At 38.4% G+C, this 21359-nt stretch overlaps 3 protein-coding genes across 3 annotated transcripts in view; all 3 read left to right on the plus strand.

Annotated features, from left to right (window-relative positions):
* Nucleotides 1-538: 538 nt before the first annotated feature.
* On the plus strand, nucleotides 539-4991 carry LOC128546814 (uncharacterized). Its single transcript, XM_053518170.1, has 4 exons — nucleotides 539-833; nucleotides 1055-1641; nucleotides 2109-2505; nucleotides 4699-4991. Exons 2-4 carry the CDS (start codon nucleotides 1390-1392, stop codon nucleotides 4989-4991), a joined length of 942 nt encoding a protein of 313 aa, XP_053374145.1. The 5' UTR covers nucleotides 539-833; nucleotides 1055-1389.
* Nucleotides 4992-9674: 4683 nt separating this feature from the next.
* Nucleotides 9675-10664, plus strand: LOC128546815 (uncharacterized). The gene is made up of 2 exons (XM_053518171.1): nucleotides 9675-9860; nucleotides 10317-10664. Exons 1-2 carry the CDS (start codon nucleotides 9675-9677, stop codon nucleotides 10662-10664), a joined length of 534 nt encoding a protein of 177 aa, XP_053374146.1.
* A 496-nt stretch (nucleotides 10665-11160) lies between these two features.
* Nucleotides 11161-21359, plus strand: part of LOC123531078 (uncharacterized) — a 33983-nt gene continuing 23784 nt past the window's right edge. The window contains exons 1-10 of the mRNA XM_053518172.1: nucleotides 11161-11318; nucleotides 11902-12023; nucleotides 12395-12649; nucleotides 13081-13379; nucleotides 13601-14188; nucleotides 14656-15052; nucleotides 15483-15781; nucleotides 16003-16590; nucleotides 17058-17382; nucleotides 20544-20692. Of these exons, the coding sequence (XP_053374147.1) occupies nucleotides 11161-11318; nucleotides 11902-12023; nucleotides 12395-12649; nucleotides 13081-13379; nucleotides 13601-14188; nucleotides 14656-15052; nucleotides 15483-15781; nucleotides 16003-16590; nucleotides 17058-17382; nucleotides 20544-20692 (3180 nt within the window). The remainder of the gene's footprint in view (nucleotides 11319-11901; nucleotides 12024-12394; nucleotides 12650-13080; nucleotides 13380-13600; nucleotides 14189-14655; nucleotides 15053-15482; nucleotides 15782-16002; nucleotides 16591-17057; nucleotides 17383-20543; nucleotides 20693-21359) is intronic.

The raw sequence follows: 21359 nt of genomic DNA on the forward strand, positions 1-21359 counted from the left end.
ATTTGGTCCCTGTTAGCATCTTTATGTTTAATAGATCTTTTAATGAAAAGTATATTTCAGAATGTCAATCGTTAGTCTCCGTATTCTGAAAGAATATATATGCCTTTTTGCTTTAGATTTAACGCCGTTCTTCAACAGTATTTCATTTATGTAACGACGGGAATCTTACATAACTTGATCTGTACGTATCACCACAACTTCCTCAAATACATCAGTGATAGAATACGAATGATTTCAGACATAATGCCTTTTATCACTCGTCACGGAAAACATACAGGAGATAAAACGCACGGAGCCGCTATCCATTGCTCTGGGCTCTCATTATTGAGATAATGTTCTAATTTAACACTTAATCTTTGAATGATTCAGACGGTTTCTTTTATTCTTTTTTTCTTATTTGACTTTTTGTCCAAACTACACAACAGAGTATCAACAGTAACATATTTGGCTTGCTGTTATCAAATATTAAACAAACGATGAGGATTAATGCGAGTGTTATTACACTAATGCCGTTAATATTTTCACTTATATTAGAATTTGCAACGGTGTGTGAGGTATCAGAAGGTATGGACGAACCGCAGTTTATTCCAAAAAAGAACATTAGAGATGACGACGGCGAGAAAATTGAAGATGACGTTGAAATGCTGAGACCTGATAGTAAGAGACCATTCTCTGTGGACAAGAGGCGAAAGAGGATTGTTTTCAGGATTTGGTTTATGCCTGCTGTACGACTTGCATCGATTAAGTTAATAAATCCCAAAAACGTCGACTCGATTACAGTGTGGTATATCAAGCCCTCAACAAAAACGTCCAAAGAACGTCCAGTTGTAGAGGTAAGGTCAAATACGTATTGCAAAAATAAAGCATGACTATATAAAATGATCAGTAGAAAAGAACTGCTTCTACGGTATACCACTGTACGTTATTTCTCTTTCAAACATACCAGAAGAAGTATACTTTATTCACTCTGTCTTTTACATTTAGAAACTGATTCTCCAGTTCATATTTCAAAAGAAAGTTGAGAACGGTTTAACTAAACATAATTTTCTTGCAGGATGGATCACCGACGAGCGTTGTACGATTCCCAGACATGCCTGAAGCTGTCGATGTTATAATTCAAATAAACAGGAAAGATCCCAACGAGGACATGAAATTCAGAATTTCTGTAAAGGCTTGTTTCAAAGAGGCAACAGAAACGACTCCATACTCAACCAGTTCATCTTCCAGTGCGACAACATCCATACCGTCCTCTGTTCCCTCGTCTACATCTCATTGAGCTCTTCAAGCAGTGTTTACACAAGCTCTCCAAGCACTTCAGTTTCTACTTCCGGTGTCCCGTCAACCAGCGTTTATTTGACACCGACAACCGTGTGTACTGTAGACGAAGGCATGGATGAACCGAAATTTATACCAGATAGAAACATAAGGGACAATGATAATCGGCCAATAAAAGATGCCGATAATCTGAGACCAAGAAACAACAATCCATTTACTGTAGACAGGAATACAGTCACGATACGATTCGTCTTTAACCCGGCTATTCCAGTAGAATCGTTGAAAATGATTAGACCTAACAACGTGGACAGTATCACAGTTACATATATAAGTCCGAGAAATAGCAGGCCAAAACCTGTTGTTGAGGTAAGTGTGTGTGTGTTTTAGCTCAAATGTATAATATAAACATACGTTCTGTTTGTAGCTGTGTCAACACGACTGTTTCATTGTAGTTGAATAACATGTGTAATATATATTGAGGACTTGGATTGGAAAGGTTAAAGTCTTCTCTATTACATTAACTTCCTTATCAAGACTGCACAATCTGTAACTGAAACTTTTCACTTTTTCTAAGAGATATACTGTCTGTGCATAATACACTGAGACGAAATTCTGTACAAGATGAATACATTGTTTTTTCTGAGGTTTTATCTGTTATGCGTAGCCATTCACAAAGTGCTTTTGAGCACATACAGTACTGTGGTATTAAAGGTTAGCTGGTTTATAACAGATACAGGGTGTAGATATTAAGACAAAAATTCAAATAATTGTATACTTACACTATAACTGACTTTCAAAACAGGACATGATAGCTTAGTCACATATGTTTTCAGGACGAAAAGCCGCAAAAGCTTGTACGTTTCCCACAACAGCCGTACGCTGTAGAGGTAGTGATCAAGGTAACAAGAGACGATCGCAACGAACCGATGTCTTTCCAAGTATCTATATGGGCATGTTATGAAGTTGTCACTGAGACGACGCCTTCAGTTCCGACAGCATCCTCGCCATCTACCACCTCTGTGGTCAGTACATCCTCTGTCTACACGTCTGCACCATCATCGAGCTCTTCTTATACTGGTTCTACAAGCAGCTCGTCTCCTTACACTTCTACACCGTCTTCAAGCTCTGTTCATACTGGTTCTACAAGCAGCTCACCTACTTACACTTCTTCAATGTCTTTAAGCTCTACAAGCAGCTCACCTTCTGTTCACACTCCTTCAACATCGTCAGGTATTTTTGTAGAATTTTCACGATACGAGTGATATATTTGTTCGGAATGTCCTTTTAAGCAGATTTATTCTCAGAATGTCCTTTTCCGCCTATTAAATTTTGACTGTTTACCATTGTGTAATATAGTTTAACAATATTTTCGTGTAAATAATTTTGAACGGAATTTACAATGCAGTAAAACTTCAGAAGATGTAAAGAAGCCATTTTTTCAAGTATCGATAGCTTTATAAATCTTCAAAGTCACCTAAATGGCAAGGATCTACTTTCAAGAGTCCAATGAATCGATTCAACAGCATGAAAATGAAGTGATAAGTTGGAATCCAGTTAAATAAGTTTATTTCTAATTGATTTGCAACGTTAGGTTAGAGTAGACCGTTTTTCAAAAGAACATAAGAGACCGGGAGAATTAGATGAGTTGAATCTGAGACTAAGTAAGGACCTTCTTACAAGGGCAAAGGAGTTTTGGATTTGTATGCTCTACGACTTGCATCATAGTTAAAACCAAGTCGACTGATTCATTGTATTCAAGCCTAACAAACTCCAAAATCCAGTTGTAGAGGATAAACGTTTGCAAAATGCGATAAATGATCAGTAAAAGACTGTTACGGCCACTGTACGTTATTCTTTCAACATACCAAAGAAGTATATTATTCTCGTCTTACATTTAAAATGATCAGTCTATAAAAAGTAGAACGGTTACTAAAATTTTCTCAGTGGACACGGAGGTGAGATTCCAAATGCTGAAGCTTCGATGTTTAATTTAAACGAAGTCCCACAGGAAAAATAGAATTTCTTAAGCTTGTTCAAAGAGGCAACAGACGACTCATACTCACCAGTATCTTCCAGGCGAATCATACCTCCTCGTTCTGTACATCTCATTGTCTCAAGTTCACAGCTCAAGCCTTCGTTACTCGGTGTGTAAGGTTATTGACCGACACGTGTATTAGCGAAGATGATGACGAATTATACAGAAGAATAGGGACATTAACGCAAAGTCAATTGAGACAGAACAATCTTTATGTAGACGAATACGCCAACGATTCGCTGATGTCTTTCCAAGTATCTATATGGGCATGTATGAGTTGTCACTGAGACAGCCTTCAGTTCCGACAGCATCCTCGCCATTACACCTCTGTGGTCAGTACATCCTCTGTCTACACGTCTGCACCATCATCGAGCTCTCTTATGGTCTCAAGCATCGTCTCTTCACTTCACCGTCTTCAAGCTCGTTCATATGGTCTACAGCAGCTCACCTACTTACACTTCTTCAAGTCTTTAAGCTCTACAAGCAGCTCACCTTCTGTTCACACTCCTTCAACATCGCAGGTATTTTAGAATTTTCCGATACGAGGAATATTGTTCGGATGTCCTTTAAGCAGATTTATTCTCAGAATGTCCTTTTCCGCTATTAAATTTTGACTGTTTACCATTGGTAATATAGTTAACAATATTCGTGTAGAGTAATGTTTTCTGAACGGGCCATACTTTACAATGCAGTAACAATAATTTCAGTTAAGATGTAACATAGAACGGCTCATTTTTCACAAGTATCGAAGACTTTTACTCAAATTCTTGTCCAAAGTACACCTAGAATGCAAAGGATCTACTTGCAGATGTATCATTGGAAATCGATATCAAACAAGCGATGAAAATGCGAAAGTGATAGTTGATTAAATCCAGTATGTAATATTAATGTCATATTATTTTCGCTTATTAGAATTTGCACGGTGTGTGAGGTATCAGAAGGTATGACGAACCGCAGTTTCCAAAAAAGAACATTAGAGTGACGACGGCAGAAAATGAGATGACGTTAAATGCTGGACTGATAGTAAGAGACCATTCTCGTGGACAAGAGGCGAAGAGGATTGTTTCAGATTTGGTTATGCCTGCTGTACGACTTGCATCGATTAAGTTAATAAATCCCAAAAACGTCGACTGATTACAGTTGGTATATCAAGCCCTCAACAAAACGTCCAAAGAACGTCCAGTTGTAGAGGTAGGTCAATAGTATTGCAAAAATAAGCATGACTATATAATGATCAGTGAAAGAATGTTCTACGGTATACCACTTACGTTTTTCTTTTCAACATACCAGAAGAAGTTACTTTATTCACTCGTCTTTACATTTAGAAACTGATCTCAGTTCAATTCAAGAAAGTTGAGAACGGTTAACTAAACATAATTTTCTTGCAGGATGGATCCGACGAGCGTTTACGATTCCCGACATGCCTGAGTGTCGTGTTATATTAAATAAACAGAAAGATCCAACGAGACTGAAATCAGATTCTGTAAAGCTTGTTTCAAAGAGGCAACAGAAAGATCCATACTCAACCAGTTCATCTCCAGTGCGACAACATCCATACCGTCCTCTGTTCCTCGTCTACATCTTCATTGAGCTTTCAAGCAGTGTTACACAAGCCTCCAGCACTTCAGTTTCTACTTCGGTGTCCCGTCAACAGCGTTATTTGACACGACAACGTGTGTAGAGACGAGGCATGATGAACCGAAATTTATACCAGATAGAACATAAGGGACAATGTAATCGGCATAAAAGATGCCGATAATCTGGACCAGAAACAACATCCATTTAGTAGACGGATACAGTCACGATACGTTCGTTTTAACCGGCTATTCCGTAGAATCGTGAATGATTAGACCTAACAACGTGACAGTATCACAGTTACATATATAGTCCGAATAGCAGGCCAAAACTGTTGTTGAGGTAAGTTTGTGTGTTTAGCTCAAATGTATATATAAACATACGTTGTTTGTAGCGTGTCAACACGACGTTCATTGTAGTTGAATAACATGTGTAATATATTTGAGGATTGGATTGGAAAGGTAAGTCTTCTCTTACATAACTTCCTTTCAGACTGCACAATCGTAACTGAAACTTACTTTCTAAGAGTATACTGTCTGTGCATAATACACGAGACGAAATTCTGTACAAGATGAATACATTGTTTTTTTTGAGGTTTTATCTGTTATGCGTAGCATTCACAAAGTGCTTTTGGCCATACAGTACGTGGTATAAAGGTTAGTGTTAACAATACGGTGTGATATTAGACAAAAATTCAAATAATTATACTTACACATAACGACTTTCAAACAGGACATGATGCTTAGTCACATATGTTTCAGGACGAAACCGCAAAAGCTTGTACGTTCCGCACAGCATTGGTGGAGTAGTGACAAGGTAACAAGAGACGATCGCACGAACGATGTCTTTCCAATATCTTATGGGCATGTTATGATTGTCACTGAGACACGCCTTCAGTTCGACAGCATCCCGCCATTACCACCTTGTGGTCATACATCTTGTCTACACTCTGCCCATATCGCTTTCTTACTGTCTCAGCGCCGTCTCCTTACACTTCTACACCGTCTCAAGCTCTGTTCATACTGGTTCTACAAGCAGCTCACCTACTTACACTTCTTCAATGTCTTTAAGCTCTACAAGCAGCTCACCTTCTGTTCACACTCCTTCAACATCGTCAGGTATTTTTGTAGAATTTTCACGATACGAGTGATATATTTGTTCGGAATGTCCTTTTAAGCAGATTTATTCTCAGAATGTCCTTTTCCGCCTATTAAATTTTGACTGTTTACCATTGGTAATATAGTTTAACAATATTTTCGTGGTAAGAGTATGTTTTCTGAACGGGCCATACTTTACAATGCAGTAACAATAACTTTCCAGTTAAAGATGTAAACATAGAACGGCTCATATTTTTCACAAGTATCGGATAGACTTTTTACTCAAATTCTTGTCCAAAGTACACCCTAGAATGGCAAAAGGATCTTACTTTGCAAGATGTATCCAATTGGAAATCGATATCAAACAAGCGATGAAAATGCGAAAGTGATAAGTTGGATTAATCCAGTATAGTAATATTAATGTCATATTATTTTCGCTTATATTAGAATTTGCAACGGTGTGTGAGGTATCAGAAGGTATGGACGAACCGCAGTTTATTCCAAAAAAGAACATTAGAGATGACGACGGCGAGAAAATTGAAGATGACGTTGAAATGCTGAGACCTGATAGTAAGAGACCATTCTCTGGGACAAGAGGCGAAAGAGGATTGTTTTCAGGATTTGGTTTATGCCTGCTGTACGACTTGCATCGATTAAGTTAATAAATCCCAAAAACGTCGACTCGATTACGTGTGGTATATCAAGCCTCAACAAAAACGTCCAAAGAACGTCCAGTTGTAGAGGTAAGGTCAAATACGTATTGCAAAAATAAAGCATGACTATATAAAATGATCAGTAGAAAAGAACTGCTTCTACGGTATACCACTGTACGTTATTTCTCTTTCAACATACCAGAAGAAGTATACTTATTCACTCTGTCTTTTACATTTAGAAACTGATTCTCCAGTTCATATTTCAAAAGAAAGTTGAGAACGGTTTAACTAAACATAATTTTCTTGCAGGATGGATCACCGACGAGCGTTGTACGATTCCCAGACATGCCTGAAGCTGTCGATGTTATAATTCAAATAACAGGAAAGATCCCAACGAGGACATGAAATTCAGAATTTCTGTAAAGGCTTGTTTCAAAGAGCAACAGAAACGACTCCATACTCAACCAGTTCATCTCCAGTGCGACAACATCCATACCGTCCTCTGTTCCCTCGTCTACATCTTCATTGAGCTCTTCAAGCAGTGTTTACACAAGCTCTCCAAGCACTTCAGTTTCTACTTCCGGTGTCCCGTCAACCAGCGTTTATTTGACACCGACAACCGTGTGTACTGTAGACGAAGGCATGGATGAACCGAAATTTATACCAGATAGAAACATAAGGGACAATGATAATCGGCCAATAAAAGATGCGAAATCTGAGACCAAGAAACAAAATCCATTTACTGTAGACAGGAATACAGTCACGATACGATTCGTCTTTAACCGGCTATTCCAGTAGAATCGTTGAAAATGATTAGACCTAACAACGTGGACAGTATCACAGTTACATATATAAGTCCGAGAAATAGCAGGCCAAAACTGTTGTTGAGGTAAGTGTGTGTGTGTTTTAGCTCAAATGTATAATATAAACATACGTTCTGTTTGTAGCTGTGTCACACGACTGTTTCATTGTAGTTGAATAACATGTGTAATATATATGAGGACTTGGATTGAAAGGTAAAGTCTTCTCTATTACATTAACTTCCTTATCAAGACTGCACAATCTGTAACTGAAACTTTCACTTTTTCTAAGAGATATACTGTCTGTGCATAATACACTGAGACGAAATTCTGTACAAGATGAATACATGTTTTTCTGAGTTTTATCTGTTATGCGTAGCCATTCACAAAGTGCTTTGAGCACATACAGTACTGTGGTATTAAAGGTTAGCTGGTTTATAACAGATACAGGTGTAGATATAAGACAAAAATTCAAATAATTGTATACTTACACTATAACTGACTTTCAAAACAGGACATGATAGCTTAGTCACATATGTTTCAGACGAAAAGCCGCAAAAGCTTGTACGTTTCCCGCACAGCCATATGCTGTGGAGGTAGTGATCAAGGTAACAAGAGACGATCGCAACGAACCGATGTTTTCAAGTATCTATATGGGCATGTTATGAAGTTGTCACTGAGACAAGCTTCAGTTCCGACAGCATCCTCGCCATCTACACCTCTGTGGTCAGACATCCCTGTCTACACGTCTGCACCATCATCGAGCTCTTCTTATACTGGTTCACAAGCACTCGTCTCTTACACTTCTACACCGTCTCAAGCTCTGTTCATACTGGTTCTACAAGCAGCTCACCTACTTACACTCTTCAATGTCTTTAAGTCTCAAGCAGCTCACTTCTGTTCACACTCCTCAACATCGTCAGGTATTTTTGTAGAATTTTCACGATACGAGTGACTATTTGTTCGGAATGTCCTTTTAAGCAGATTATTCTCAGAATGTCCTTTTCCGCTATTAAATTTTGACTGTTTACCATTGTGTAATATAGTTAACAATATTTTCGTGGTAAGAGTAATGTTTTCTGAACGGGCCATACTTTACAATGCAGTAACAATAACTTTCCAGTTAAAGATGTAAACATAGAACGGCTCATATTTTTCACAAGTATCGGATAGACTTTTTACTCAAATTCTTGTCCAAAGTACACCTAGAATGGCAAAAGATCTTACTTTGCAAGATGTATCCAATTGGAAATCGATATCAAACAAGCGATGAAATGCGAAAGTGATAAGTGGATTAAATCCAGTATAGTAATATAATGTCATTATTATTTCGCTTATATTAGAATTTGCAACGGTGTGTGAGGTATCAGAAGGTATGACGAACCGCAGTTTATTCCAAAAAAGAACATTAGAGATGACGACGGCGAGAAAATTGAAGATGACGTTGAAATGCTGAGACCTGATAGTAAGAGACCATTCTCTGTGACAAGAGGCGAAAGAGGATTGTTTCAGGATTTGGTTTATGCCTGCTGTACGACTTGCTCGATTAAGTTAATAAATCCCAAAAACGTCGACTCGATTACAGTGTGGTATATCAGCCCTCAACAAAAACGTCCAAAGAACGTCCAGTTGTAGAGGTAAGGTCAAATACGTATTGCAAAAATAAGCATGACTATATAAAATGATCATAGAAAAGAACTGCTTCTACGGTATACCACTGTCGTTATTTCTCTTTCAAACATACCAGAAGAAGTATACTTTATTCCTCTGTCTTTTACATTAGAAACTGATTCCCAGTTCATATTTCAAAAGAAAGTTGAGAACGGTTTAACTAAACTAATTTCTTGCAGATGGATCACCGACGAGCGTTGTACGATTCCCAACATGCCTGAAGCTGTCGATGTTATAATTCAAATAAACAGGAAAGATCCCAACGAGGACATGAATTCAGAATTTCTGTAAAGGCTGTTTCAAAGAGGCAACAGAAACGACTCCATACCAACCAGTTCATCTTCCAGTGCGACAACATCCATACCGTCCTCTGTTCCCTCGTCTACATCTTCATTGAGCTCTTCAAACAGTGTTTACACAAGCTCTCCAAGCACTTCAGTTTCTACTTCCGGTGTCCCGTAACCAGCGTTTATTTGACACCGACAACCGTGTGTACTGTAGACGAAGGCATGGATGACCGAAATTATACCAATAGAAACAAAGGGACAATGATAATCGGCCAATAAAGATGCCGAAATCTGAGACCAAGAAACAACAATCCATTTACTGTAGACAGGAATACAGTCACGATACGATCGTCTTTAACCCGGCTATTCCAGTAGAATCGTTGAAAATGATTAGACCTAACAACGTGGACAGTATCACAGTTACATATATAAGTCCGAGAAATAGCAGGCCAAAACCTGTTGTTGAGGTAAGTGTGTGTGTGTTTTAGCTCAAATGTATAATATAAACATACGTTCTGTTTGTAGCTGTGTCAACACGACTGTTTCATTGTAGTTGAATAACATGTGTAATATATATTGAGGACTTGGATTGAAAGGTTAAAGTCTTCTCTATTACATTAACTCCTTATCAAGACTGCACAATCTGTAACTGAAACTTTCACTTTTTCTAAGAGATATACTGTCTGTGCATAATACACTGAGACGAAATTCTGTACAAGATGATACATTGTTTTTTCTGAGGTTTTATCTGTTATGCGTAGCCATTCACAAAGTGCTTTTGAGCACATCAGTACTGTGTATTAAAGGTTAGCTGGTTTAAACAGATACAGGATGTAGATATTAAGACAAAATTCAAATAATTTATACTTACACTATAATGACTTTCAAAACAGGACATGATAGCTTATCACATATGTTTTCAGGACGAAAAGCCGCAAAAGCTTGTACGTTTCCCGCAACAGCCATATGCTGTGGAGGTAGTGATCAAGGTAACAAGAGACGATCGCAACGAACCGATGTCTTTCCAAGTATCTATATGGGCATGTTATGAAGTTGTCACTGAGACGACGCCTTCAGTTCCGACAGCATCCTCGCCATCTACCACCTCTGTGGTCAGTACATCCTCTGTCTACACGTCTGCACCATCATCGAGCTCTTCTTATACTGGTTCTACAAGCAGCTCGTCTCCTTACACTTCTACAACCGTCTTCAGCTCTGTTCATATGGTTCTACAAGCAGCTCACCTACTTACACTTCTTCAATGTCTTTAAGCCTACAAGCAGCTCAACCTTCTGTTCACACTCCTTCAACATCGTCAGGTATTTTTGTAGAATTTTCACGATACAGTGACATATTTGTTCGAATGTCCTTTAAGCAGATTTATTCTCAGAATGTCCTTTCCGCCTATTAAATTTTGACTGTTTACCTTGTGTATATAGTTTAACAATATTTTCGTGGTAAGAGTAATGTTTTTCTGAACGGCCATACTTTACAATGCAGTAACAATAACTTTCCAGTTAAAGATGTAAACATAGAACGGCTCAATTTTCACAAGTATCGGATAGACTTTTACTCAAATTCTTGTCCAAAGTACACCTAGAATGGCAAAAGGATTTACTTTGCAAGATGTATCCAATTGGAAATCGATATCAAACAAGCGATGAAATGCGAAAGTGATAAGTTGGATTAAATCCAGTATAGTAATATTAATGTCATTATTATTTCGCTTATATTAGAATTTGCAACGGTGTGTGAGGTATCAGAAGTATGGACGAACCGCAGTTTATTCCAAAAAAGAACATTAGAGATGACGACGGCGAGAAAATTGAAGATGACGTTGAAATGCTGAGACCTGATAGTAAGAGACCATCTCTGTGGACAAGAGGCGAAAGAGGATTGTTTTCAGGATTTGGTTTATGCCTGCTGTACGACTTGATCGTTAAGTTAATAATCCAAAAACGTCGACTCGATTACAGTGTGGTTCATACTGGTTCTACAAGCAGCTCACCTACTTACACTTCTTCAATGTCTTTAAGCTCAAAGCAGCTCACCTTCTGTTCACACTCCTTCAACATCGTCAGGTATTTTTGTAGAATTTTCACGATACGAGTGACATATTTGTTCGGAATGTCCTTTTAAGCAGATTTATTCTCAGAATGTCCTTTTCCGCCTATTAAATTTTGACTGTTTACCATTGTGTAATATAGTTTAACAATATTTTCGTGGTAAGAGTAATGTTTTTCTGAACGGGCCATACTTTACAATGCAGTAACAATACTTTCCAGTTAAAGATGTAAACAAGAACGGCTCATATTTTTCACAAGTATCGGATAGACTTTTTACTCAAATTCTTGTCCAAAGTACACCCTAGAATGGCAAAAGGATCTTACTTTGCAAGATGTATCCAATTGGAAATCGATATCAAACAAGCGAGAAAATGCGAAAGTGATAAGTTGGATTAAATCCAGTATAGTAATATTAATGTCATTATTATTTTCGCTTATATAGAATTTGCAACGTGTGTGAGGTATCAGAAGGTATGGACGAACCGCAGTTTATTCCAAAAAAGAACATTAGAGATGACGACGGCGAGAAAATTGAAGATGACGTTGAAATGCTGAGACCTGATAGTAAGAGACCATTCTCTTGGACAAGAGCGAAAGAGGATTGTTTTCAGGATTTGGTTTATGCCTGCTGTACGACTGCATCGATTAAGTAATAAATCCCAAAAACGCGACTCGATTACAGTGGGGGGGGGGGGGGGGGGGGGGGGGGGGGGGGGGGGGGGGGGGGGGGGGGGGGGGGGGGGGGGGGGGGGGGGGGGGGGGGGGGGGGGGGGGGGGGGGGGGGGGGGGGGGGGGGGGGGGGGGGGGGGGGGGGGGGGGGGGGGGGGGGGGGGGGGGGGGGGGGGGGGGGGGGGGGGGGGGGGGGGGGGGGGGGGGGGGGGGGGGGGGGGTCTTTCCAAGTATCTATATGGGCATGTTATGAAGTTGTCACTGAGACGACGCCTTCATTCCGACAGCATCCTCGCCATCTACCACCTCTGTGGTCAGTACATCCTCTGTCTACACGTCTGCACCATCATCGAGCTCTTCTTATACTGGTTCTACAAGCAGCTCGTCTCCTTACACTTCTACACCGTCTTCAAGCTCTGTTCATACTGGTTCTACAAGCAGCTCACCTACTTACACTTCTTCAATGTCTTTAAGCTCTACAAGCAGCTCACCTTCTGTTCACACTCCTTCAACATCGTCAGGTATTTTTGTAGAATTTTCACGATACGAGTGACATATTTGTTCGGAATGTCCTTTTAAGCAGATTTATTCTCAGAATGTCCTTTTCCGCCTATTAAATTTTGACTGTTTACCGTTGTGTAATATAGTTTAACAATATTTTCGTGGTAAGAGTAATGTTTTTCTGAACGGGCCATACTTTACAATGCAGTAACAATAACTTTCCAGTTAAAGATGTAAACATAGAACGGCTCATATTTTTCACAAGTATCGGATAGACTTTTTACTCAAATTCTTGTCCAAAGTACACCCTAGAATGGCAAAAGGATCTTACTTTGCAAGATGTATCCAATTGGAAATCGATATCAAACAAGCGATGAAAATGCGAAAGTGATAAGTTGGATTAAATCCAGTATAGTAATATTAATGTCATTATTATTTTCGCTTATATTAGAATTTGCAACGGTGTGTGAGGTATCAGAAGGTATGGACGAACCGCAGTTTATTCCAAAAAAGAACATTAGAGATGACGACGGCGAGAAAATTGAAGATGACGTTGAAATGCTGAGACCTGATAGTAAGAGACCATTCTCTGTGGACAAGAGGCGAAAGAGGATTGTTTTCAGGATTTGGTTTATGCCTGCTGTACGACTTGCATCGATTAAGTTAATAAATCCCAAAAACGTCGACTCGATTACAGTGTGGTATATCAAGCCCTCAACAAAAACGTCCAAAGAACGTCCAGTTGTAGAGGTAAGGTCAAATACGTATTGCAAAAATAAAGCATGACTATATAAAATGATCAGTAGAAAAGAACTGCTTCTACGGTATACCACTGTACGTTATTTCTCTTTCAAACATACCAGAAGAAGTATACTTTATTCACTCTGTCTTTTACATTTAGAAACTGATTCTCCAGTTCATATTTCAAAAGAAAGTTGAGAACGGTTTAACTAAACATAATTTTCTTGCAGGATGGATCACCGACGAGCGTTGTACGATTCCCAGACATGCCTGAAGCTGTCGATGTTATAATTCAAATAAACAGGAAAGATCCCAACGAGGACATGAAATTCAGAATTTCTGTAAAGGCTTGTTTCAAAGAGGCAACAGAAACGACTCCATACTCAACCAGTTCATCTTCCAGTGCGACAACATCCATACCGTCCTCTGTTCCCTCGTCTACATCTTCATTGAGCTCTTCAAGCAGTGTTTACACAAGCTCTCCAAGCACTTCAGTTTCTACTTCCGGTGTCCCGTCAACCAGCGTTTATTTGACACCGACAACCGTGTGTACTGTAGACGAAGGCATGGATGAACCGAAATTTATACCAGATAGAAACATAAGGGACAATGATAATCGGCCAATAAAAGATGCCGATAATCTGAGACCAAGAAACAACAATCCATTTACTGTAGACAGGAATACAGTCACGATACGATTCGTCTTTAACCCGGCTATTCCAGTAGAATCGTTGAAAATGATTAGACCTAACAACGTGGACAGTATCACAGTTACATATATAAGTCCGAGAAATAGCAGGCCAAAACCTGTTGTTGAGGTAAGTGTGTGTGTGTTTTAGCTCAAATGTATAATATAAACATACGTTCTGTTTGTAGCTGTGTCAACACGACTGTTTCATTGTAGTTGAATAACATGTGTAATATATATTGAGGACTTGGATTGGAAAGGTTAAAGTCTTCTCTATTACATTAACTTCCTTATCAAGACTGCACAATCTGTAACTGAAACTTTTCACTTTTTCTAAGAGATATACTGTCTGTGCATAATACACTGAGACGAAATTCTGTACAAGATGAATACATTGTTTTTTCTGAGGTTTTATCTGTTATGCGTAGCCATTCACAAAGTGCTTTTGAGCACATACAGTACTGTGGTATTAAAGGTTAGCTGGTTTATAACAGATACAGGATGTAGATATTAAGACAAAAATTCAAATAATTGTATACTTACACTATAACTGACTTTCAAAACAGGACATGATAGCTTAGTCACATATGTTTTCAGGACGAAAAGCCGCAAAAGCTTGTACGTTTCCCGCAACAGCCATATGCTGTGGAGGTAGTGATCAAGGTAACAAGAGACGATCGCAACGAACCGATGTCTTTCCAAGTATCTATATGGGCATGTTATGAAGTTGTCACTGAGACGACGCCTTCAGTTCCGACAGCATCCTCGCCATCTACCACCTCTGTGGTCAGTACATCCTCTGTCTACACGTCTGCACCATCATCGAGCTCTTCTTATACTGGTTCTACAAGCAGCTCGTCTCCTTACACTTCTACACCGTCTTCAAGCTCTGTTCATACTGGTTCTACAAGCAGCTCACCTACTTACACTTCTTCAATGTCTTTAAGCTCTACAAGCAGCTCACCTTCTGTTCACACTCCTTCAACATCGTCAGGTATTTTTGTAGAATTTTCACGATACGAGTGACATATTTGTTCGGAATGTCCTTTTAAGCAGATTTATTCTCAGAATGTCCTTTTCCGCCTATTAAATTTTGACTGTTTACCATTGTGTAATATAGTTTAACAATATTTTCGTGGTAAGAGTAATGTTTTTCTGAACGGGCCATACTTTACAATGCAGTAACAATAACTTTCCAGTTAAAGATGTAAACATAGAACGGCTCATATTTTTCACAAGTATCGGATAGACTTTTTACTCAAATTCTTGTCCAAAGTATACCCTAGAATGGCAAAAGACCTTACTTTGCAAGATGTATCCAATTGGAAATCGATATCAAACAAGCGATGAAAATGCGAAAGTGATAAGTTGGATTAAATCCAGTATAGTAATATTAATGTCATTATTATTTTCGCTTATATTAGAATTTGCAACGGTGTGTGAGGTATCAGAAGGTATGGACGAACCGCAGTTTATTCCAAAAAAGAACATTAGAGATGACGACGGCGAGAAAATTGAAGATGACGTTGAAATGCTGAGACCTGATAGTAAGAGACCATTCTCTGTGGACAAGAGGCGAAAGAGGATTGTTTTCAGGATTTGGTTTATGCCTGCTGTACGACTTGCATCGATTAAGTTAATAAATCCCAAAAACGTCGACTCGATTACAGTGTGGTATATCAAGCCCTCAACAAAAACGTCCAAAGAACGTCCAGTTGTAGAGGTAAGGTCAAATACGTATTGCAAAAATAAAGCATGACTATATAAAATGATCAGTAGAAAAGAACTGCTTCTACGGTATACCACTGTACGTTATTTCTCTTTCAAACATACCAGAAGAAGTATACTTTATTCACTCTGTCTTTTACATTTAGAAACTGATTCTCCAGTTCATATTTCGAAAGAAAGTTGAGAACGGTTTAACTAAACATAATTTTCTTGCAGGATGGATCACCGACGAGCGTTGTACGATTCCCAGACATGCCTGAAGCTGTCGATGTTATAATTCAAATAAACAGGAAAGATCCCAACGAGGACATGAAATTCAGAATTTCTGTAAAGGCTTGTTTCAAAGAGGCAACAGAAACGACTCCATACTCAACCAGTTCATCTTCCAGTGCGACAACATCCATACCGTCCTCTGTTCCCTCGTCTACATCTTCATTGAGCTCTTCAAGCAGTGTTTACACAAGCTCTCCAAGCACTTCAGTTTCTACTTCCGGTGTCCCGTCAACCAGCGTTTATTTGACACCGACAACCGTGTGTACTGTAGACGAAGGCATGGATGAACCGAAATTTATACCAGATAGAAACATAAGGGACAATGATAATCGGCCAATAAAAGATGCCGATAATCTGAGACCAAGAAACAAAAATCCATTTACTGTAGACAGGAATACAGTCACGATACGATTCGTCTTTAACCCGGCTATTCCAGTAGAATCGTTGAAAATGATTAGACCTAACAACGTGGACAGTATCACAGTTACATATATAAGTCCGAGAAATAGCAGGCCAGAACCTGTTGTTGAGGTAAGTGTGTGTGTGTTTTAGCTCAAATGTATAATATAAACATACGTTCTGTTTGTAGCTGTGTCAACACGACTGTTTCATTGTAGTTGAATAACATGTGTAATATATATTGAGGACTTGGATTGGAAAGGTTAAAATCTTCTCTATTACATTAACTTCCTTATCAAGACTGCACAATCTGTAACTGAAACTTTTCACTTTTTCTAACAGATATACTGTCTGTGCATTATACACTGAGACGAAATTCTGTACAAGATGAATACATTGTTTTTTCTGAGGTTTTATCTGGTATGCGTAGCCATTCACAAAGTGCCTTTGAGCACATACAGTACTATTGTATTAAAGGTTAGCTGGTTTATAACAGATACAGGATGTAGATATTAAGAGAAAAATTAAAACAATTGTATACTTACACTATAACTGACTTTCAAAACCGGACATGATAGCTTAGTCACATATGTTTTCAGGACGAAAAGCCGCAAAAGCTTGTACGTTTCCCGCAACAGCCATATGCTGTGGAGGTAGTGATCAAGGTAACAAGAGACGATCGCAACGAACCGATGTCTTTCCAAGTATCTATATGGGCATGTTTTGAAGTTGTCACTGAGACGACGCCTTCAGTTCCGACAGCATCCTCGCCATCTACCACCTCTGTAACAAGCAGTTCGCCGTACACCCAAACAGGACCGGTCTCTACATCCTCTGTCTACACGTCTACATCATCTTCAGGCTCTGTGTATACTGGTTCTACAAGCAGCTCATCTTCTGTTTACACTTCTACGACATCCTCAGGTATTTTTTCGAATTTACATTAATACATATTGGATATTCATTCCAAATGTCATTGTTTTGAAGTTATCCTTTCGCTGTTTACCACTGTTTAATGTACTTAAGTATTGTTTTCTGTAATACAGTGCTGTTGTTTTCAATAAAATCAGTACTTTATTTGAAAGTTATTACGTATATAATATATATTTATTAGTTTAATGCATTTGTTTGAAAGTCAGTTTTACTTACTTTCCCACCAAAAGCACTCATCAAAATCACAATAGCGCTTGAATTAACATTTGTTTTATCGTGTTAATGAAATTAATTCTCACTCTGAGGAGATATGTAGTCCCATATTGGTTGCAAACCAGTTTCGAGGACTTAAGGATGGCGCTTGTCTGTCCGTTCATCCGTCATTCCGTCCGCCTGTAATTTCGTGCCCGGCTCATAACTCTGTCATTCATCAGTAGATTTTAATATTACTTGGCACCCATGATGAGATGCCATGCCATGAACAAAACTCGGACCCTAAGCTCAAAGCTTGAGGTCACACTTGGAGCTAAGAAGTCAACATGGCTTTTTTCCTGTTCTGTAACTAAGCAATCCATAAAGAGATTATGATATTACTTGGCACAAATGTATCCCATGATAAAGCGATGTGTCATGCACAACTTTCAGACCCCTAGTTGAAAGGTCAAGGTCACACTTGGCAGTCATAAGTTAACATGGCATGAACAGGGTCTGTTTCGTATCCGGTCCATAACTCTGTCATTCATCAAGGAATTTTAATATTACTTGTCCCCATAATCAGACAACGTGTCTTGCGCAAATCCCAAACCCTTAGCTGAAAGTTCTAGGTCACACTTGGAGGGAGATCAAATGTCAATATGTTTTTTTCCTTTCAGGTCCATAACTTTGTAATGCAAAAAGAGTTCAGATATTAGTTAGCACAACTATTTCCAAAGATGAGAAATCATGTCATTTTTAAAAGCCGGACCCATAGCTCAAAGATCAAGGTCATACTTGGAGGTCAAATTTAAATAGTGCTTTATTCCTGTCCGGTCAGTAACTTAACAATCCATGATGGGATTTTAATATCATTTGGCACAAATGTACCCCATAATAAGACGATGTGTCATGCATAACTTTCAGACCCATGAGCTTAAAGGTCAAGGTCACACTTGGCAGTCAGATGTTTGTATGGCATGAACAGGGTCTGTTTCGTGTCCAGTTCATAACTCCGTCATTTATCAAGGGATTTTATTATTTCATTGTAATAATGTTCCCCAAAATCAGACGACATGTCATGCGCAACATCCAGACCACTAGCTCAAAGGTCAAGGTCACACTTGGAGATCAGATGTCAATAGAGCTTTTTCACTTTCAAGTCCATAACTTTGTCTTGCAAAACAGGATTGAAAAGTTAGTTGTCACAAATATTTCCTAGGATGGGGCGACATGTCATGTACGAATTCCGGATCTTAGCTGAAATGTCAGGGTCACACTTTGAGGTCAAAGGCCAACAGAGCTTTTTTCCTGTCTGGTCTGAAACTCAACAATCCTTGGAGGGATTTTAATGTTGCATGGCGCAAATGTACCCCATAATAAGACTATGTGTCATGCACAACACCCAAGCTCCTAGCTCAAAGGTCAAGGTCACACTTTGAGAGCAGATTTCAATAGGGATTTTTTTCTGTATGGTCAATTACTCTGTCATTCGTCAAGGAATTTTATTTTTTTGCACAAATGTTTTCCATAACAAGACAATGTGTCTCATGCAAAACCCTTATCCCTAACTCAAAAGTCAATGTCACAGTTGGAGGTTGAAGGTCAGTAGGTTTTTTTCCCTTTCTGGTCCAAAACGCTGTCACCTAGTACGAATTTTAATATTACTTGACACAAATGTTCCCCATAATGAGACAGTGTGTCATATGTGATACCAGGATCCTTAGCTCAATGGTCAACTCATATTTGAAGGTCGAAAGCCAACATTGCTCTTTTCCTGTCTAGTCTGTAAAATATTTCAGTATAAGCTAATGTGTCATATGGACCCAATTAAAAAAGCATTATTGGTGTATTTTCTTCAGAATTACTTCCCTTTAATATGGCGATGTCTTACATTGTTTTCTCCTATTTTCCCACCAATTTCAGAATAAAATGTTAATCAAAATTTAAATTAAATATCTTTTTTATATATTTATAGATATTGTAAGCAATTGACAACTGTATGTAGATTTTTGTATATGCAATTTTTAATCCAAATGTTATGTTATAACATGTTGTATATACATGTATTGTACAATATTGTTTATACATCATTGACAGATGTAATACTGTGGTAGAGAAAATAAGTTGCCTTCCAGCAAGGGACTTTGTATTGCATGGCAATACTTCACTCACTTGTTGTAAAAAATAATAAAAACAATATATATAAAGAACTGAAAAAGTAGAAACGAACATTTTATTTGCCATAGAAGGTCAATATTACCGAAGCTTTGTAAAATTTAAAGTCAGTGGTGTATAACCTTTACCCTGCTAAATTTCTAAAATGGACAGGTTTATCATTTCAGTTTGAGTTATACCACTTACCATTCAAAGTGGTGTTCACTGAAAAATTACAAACTGAAAAGTGAACAGTGCAGACCATGATCGGCGTGCACATCTTGGTCTGCACTGGTTGCAAAGGCAGCATCACTTGCCACAAGCAGGCTATAGGTTAAGCACATTGTTCGGCGTACTTTAGTTAGCCAATATGAAAAAAAATGTGTAATCGAAATGAAGGATCATCTTCCTCTGTCTGCAGTCGGTGTGTCCTTTCAGATAAACCTAGCCTGCTGTCTTTTTCTGAACTTCCAAAGGATGTCTACGATATTATTCTCTAAATTCATGTCTGGTTATAGAGCGTGTTGTTTTTTTTCTGTGACTAAAAACAGATCTGGTGCGCCTGTGATATATTAAAGACTCCGGTATATACCGGATTCAAGCATTTTGAACAAAAAATAACTTAAGTGTAACCCTAACCTTTAGTCAGTAAATTATACATATTATACACTAAATGCGTGCGGACTTGAAAAAAATGTGTATTTTTGCCATGCGCTCCAATGGATAATCATTCCGGGCATGCGCAGAACGGCTGCACCAAATCTGTAATGAGAAACATTGGTTGCTTTTATATAATTTTTCAGCTGCTTGTATCATAAGCAGAGGAATGGACAGTCATTCGGATATTCCAGACAAAAATATAAAAACAAATGACAAGAATGTGAACGAGAAAATAAACAGGCTTAGACCCGAACACCGGAACCCGGCAAGGAGCCACAAACCAAACTTTAAAGTAAGTCTAGATATTGTCCAAGTTCAAATACGCAACCAGGTTAGGACTTGTAAGGCATATTTGAAATAAATTACAGTTCATATAGTTCAGTTATTCATTTTATCCAATGACAAGCGAGGGATATTCAAAAAAATAAAACCAGCTTATTTTCATATCATATCGAAACAGAGAAAAGCCGTTGTCCATTAAACCATGAAGTGGTACAAACATAGTTAATAGAAATTCATAGTTCCGCCTTTTACGGATCACGCACTCTCAACGTGGTGGAGTCACAGCCAAAATACAAGAACTGTTGATATAAGAAAATAAACAAAGCTTTTATGTTACTTTCTGAAAAAAAGTTAAGCAAAAAAGATATTATATAATAAATATCAAATTGCGTTTCTTTCTTCTTTAATCCAAATTCAAAGATTATCCTCTTCGCCACTTCTACGATTCAAATATGGTCGGCACAATTCTCAAAAGTCCTTTTACTTATTCTGTTTAATTTAATATCATTGTTAAAATACACCTTTTCTCTTATTTTCACAACTTTCTTAAAACTGCTAGATAATTAGCCAGGGTAATATAGATTTAACCCTTACCGTGCCGGACACGACTGCTTCTGTATTTGCGACCAGTGGAGATCATGATCTGCACTGTTTGGCATTCAGTCAGTATCCTTTTG

Source organism: Mercenaria mercenaria, chromosome 11, assembly GCF_021730395.1.
Source record: "Mercenaria mercenaria strain notata chromosome 11, MADL_Memer_1, whole genome shotgun sequence".
NCBI classification, from domain to species: Eukaryota; Metazoa; Mollusca; class Bivalvia; order Venerida; family Veneridae; genus Mercenaria; species Mercenaria mercenaria.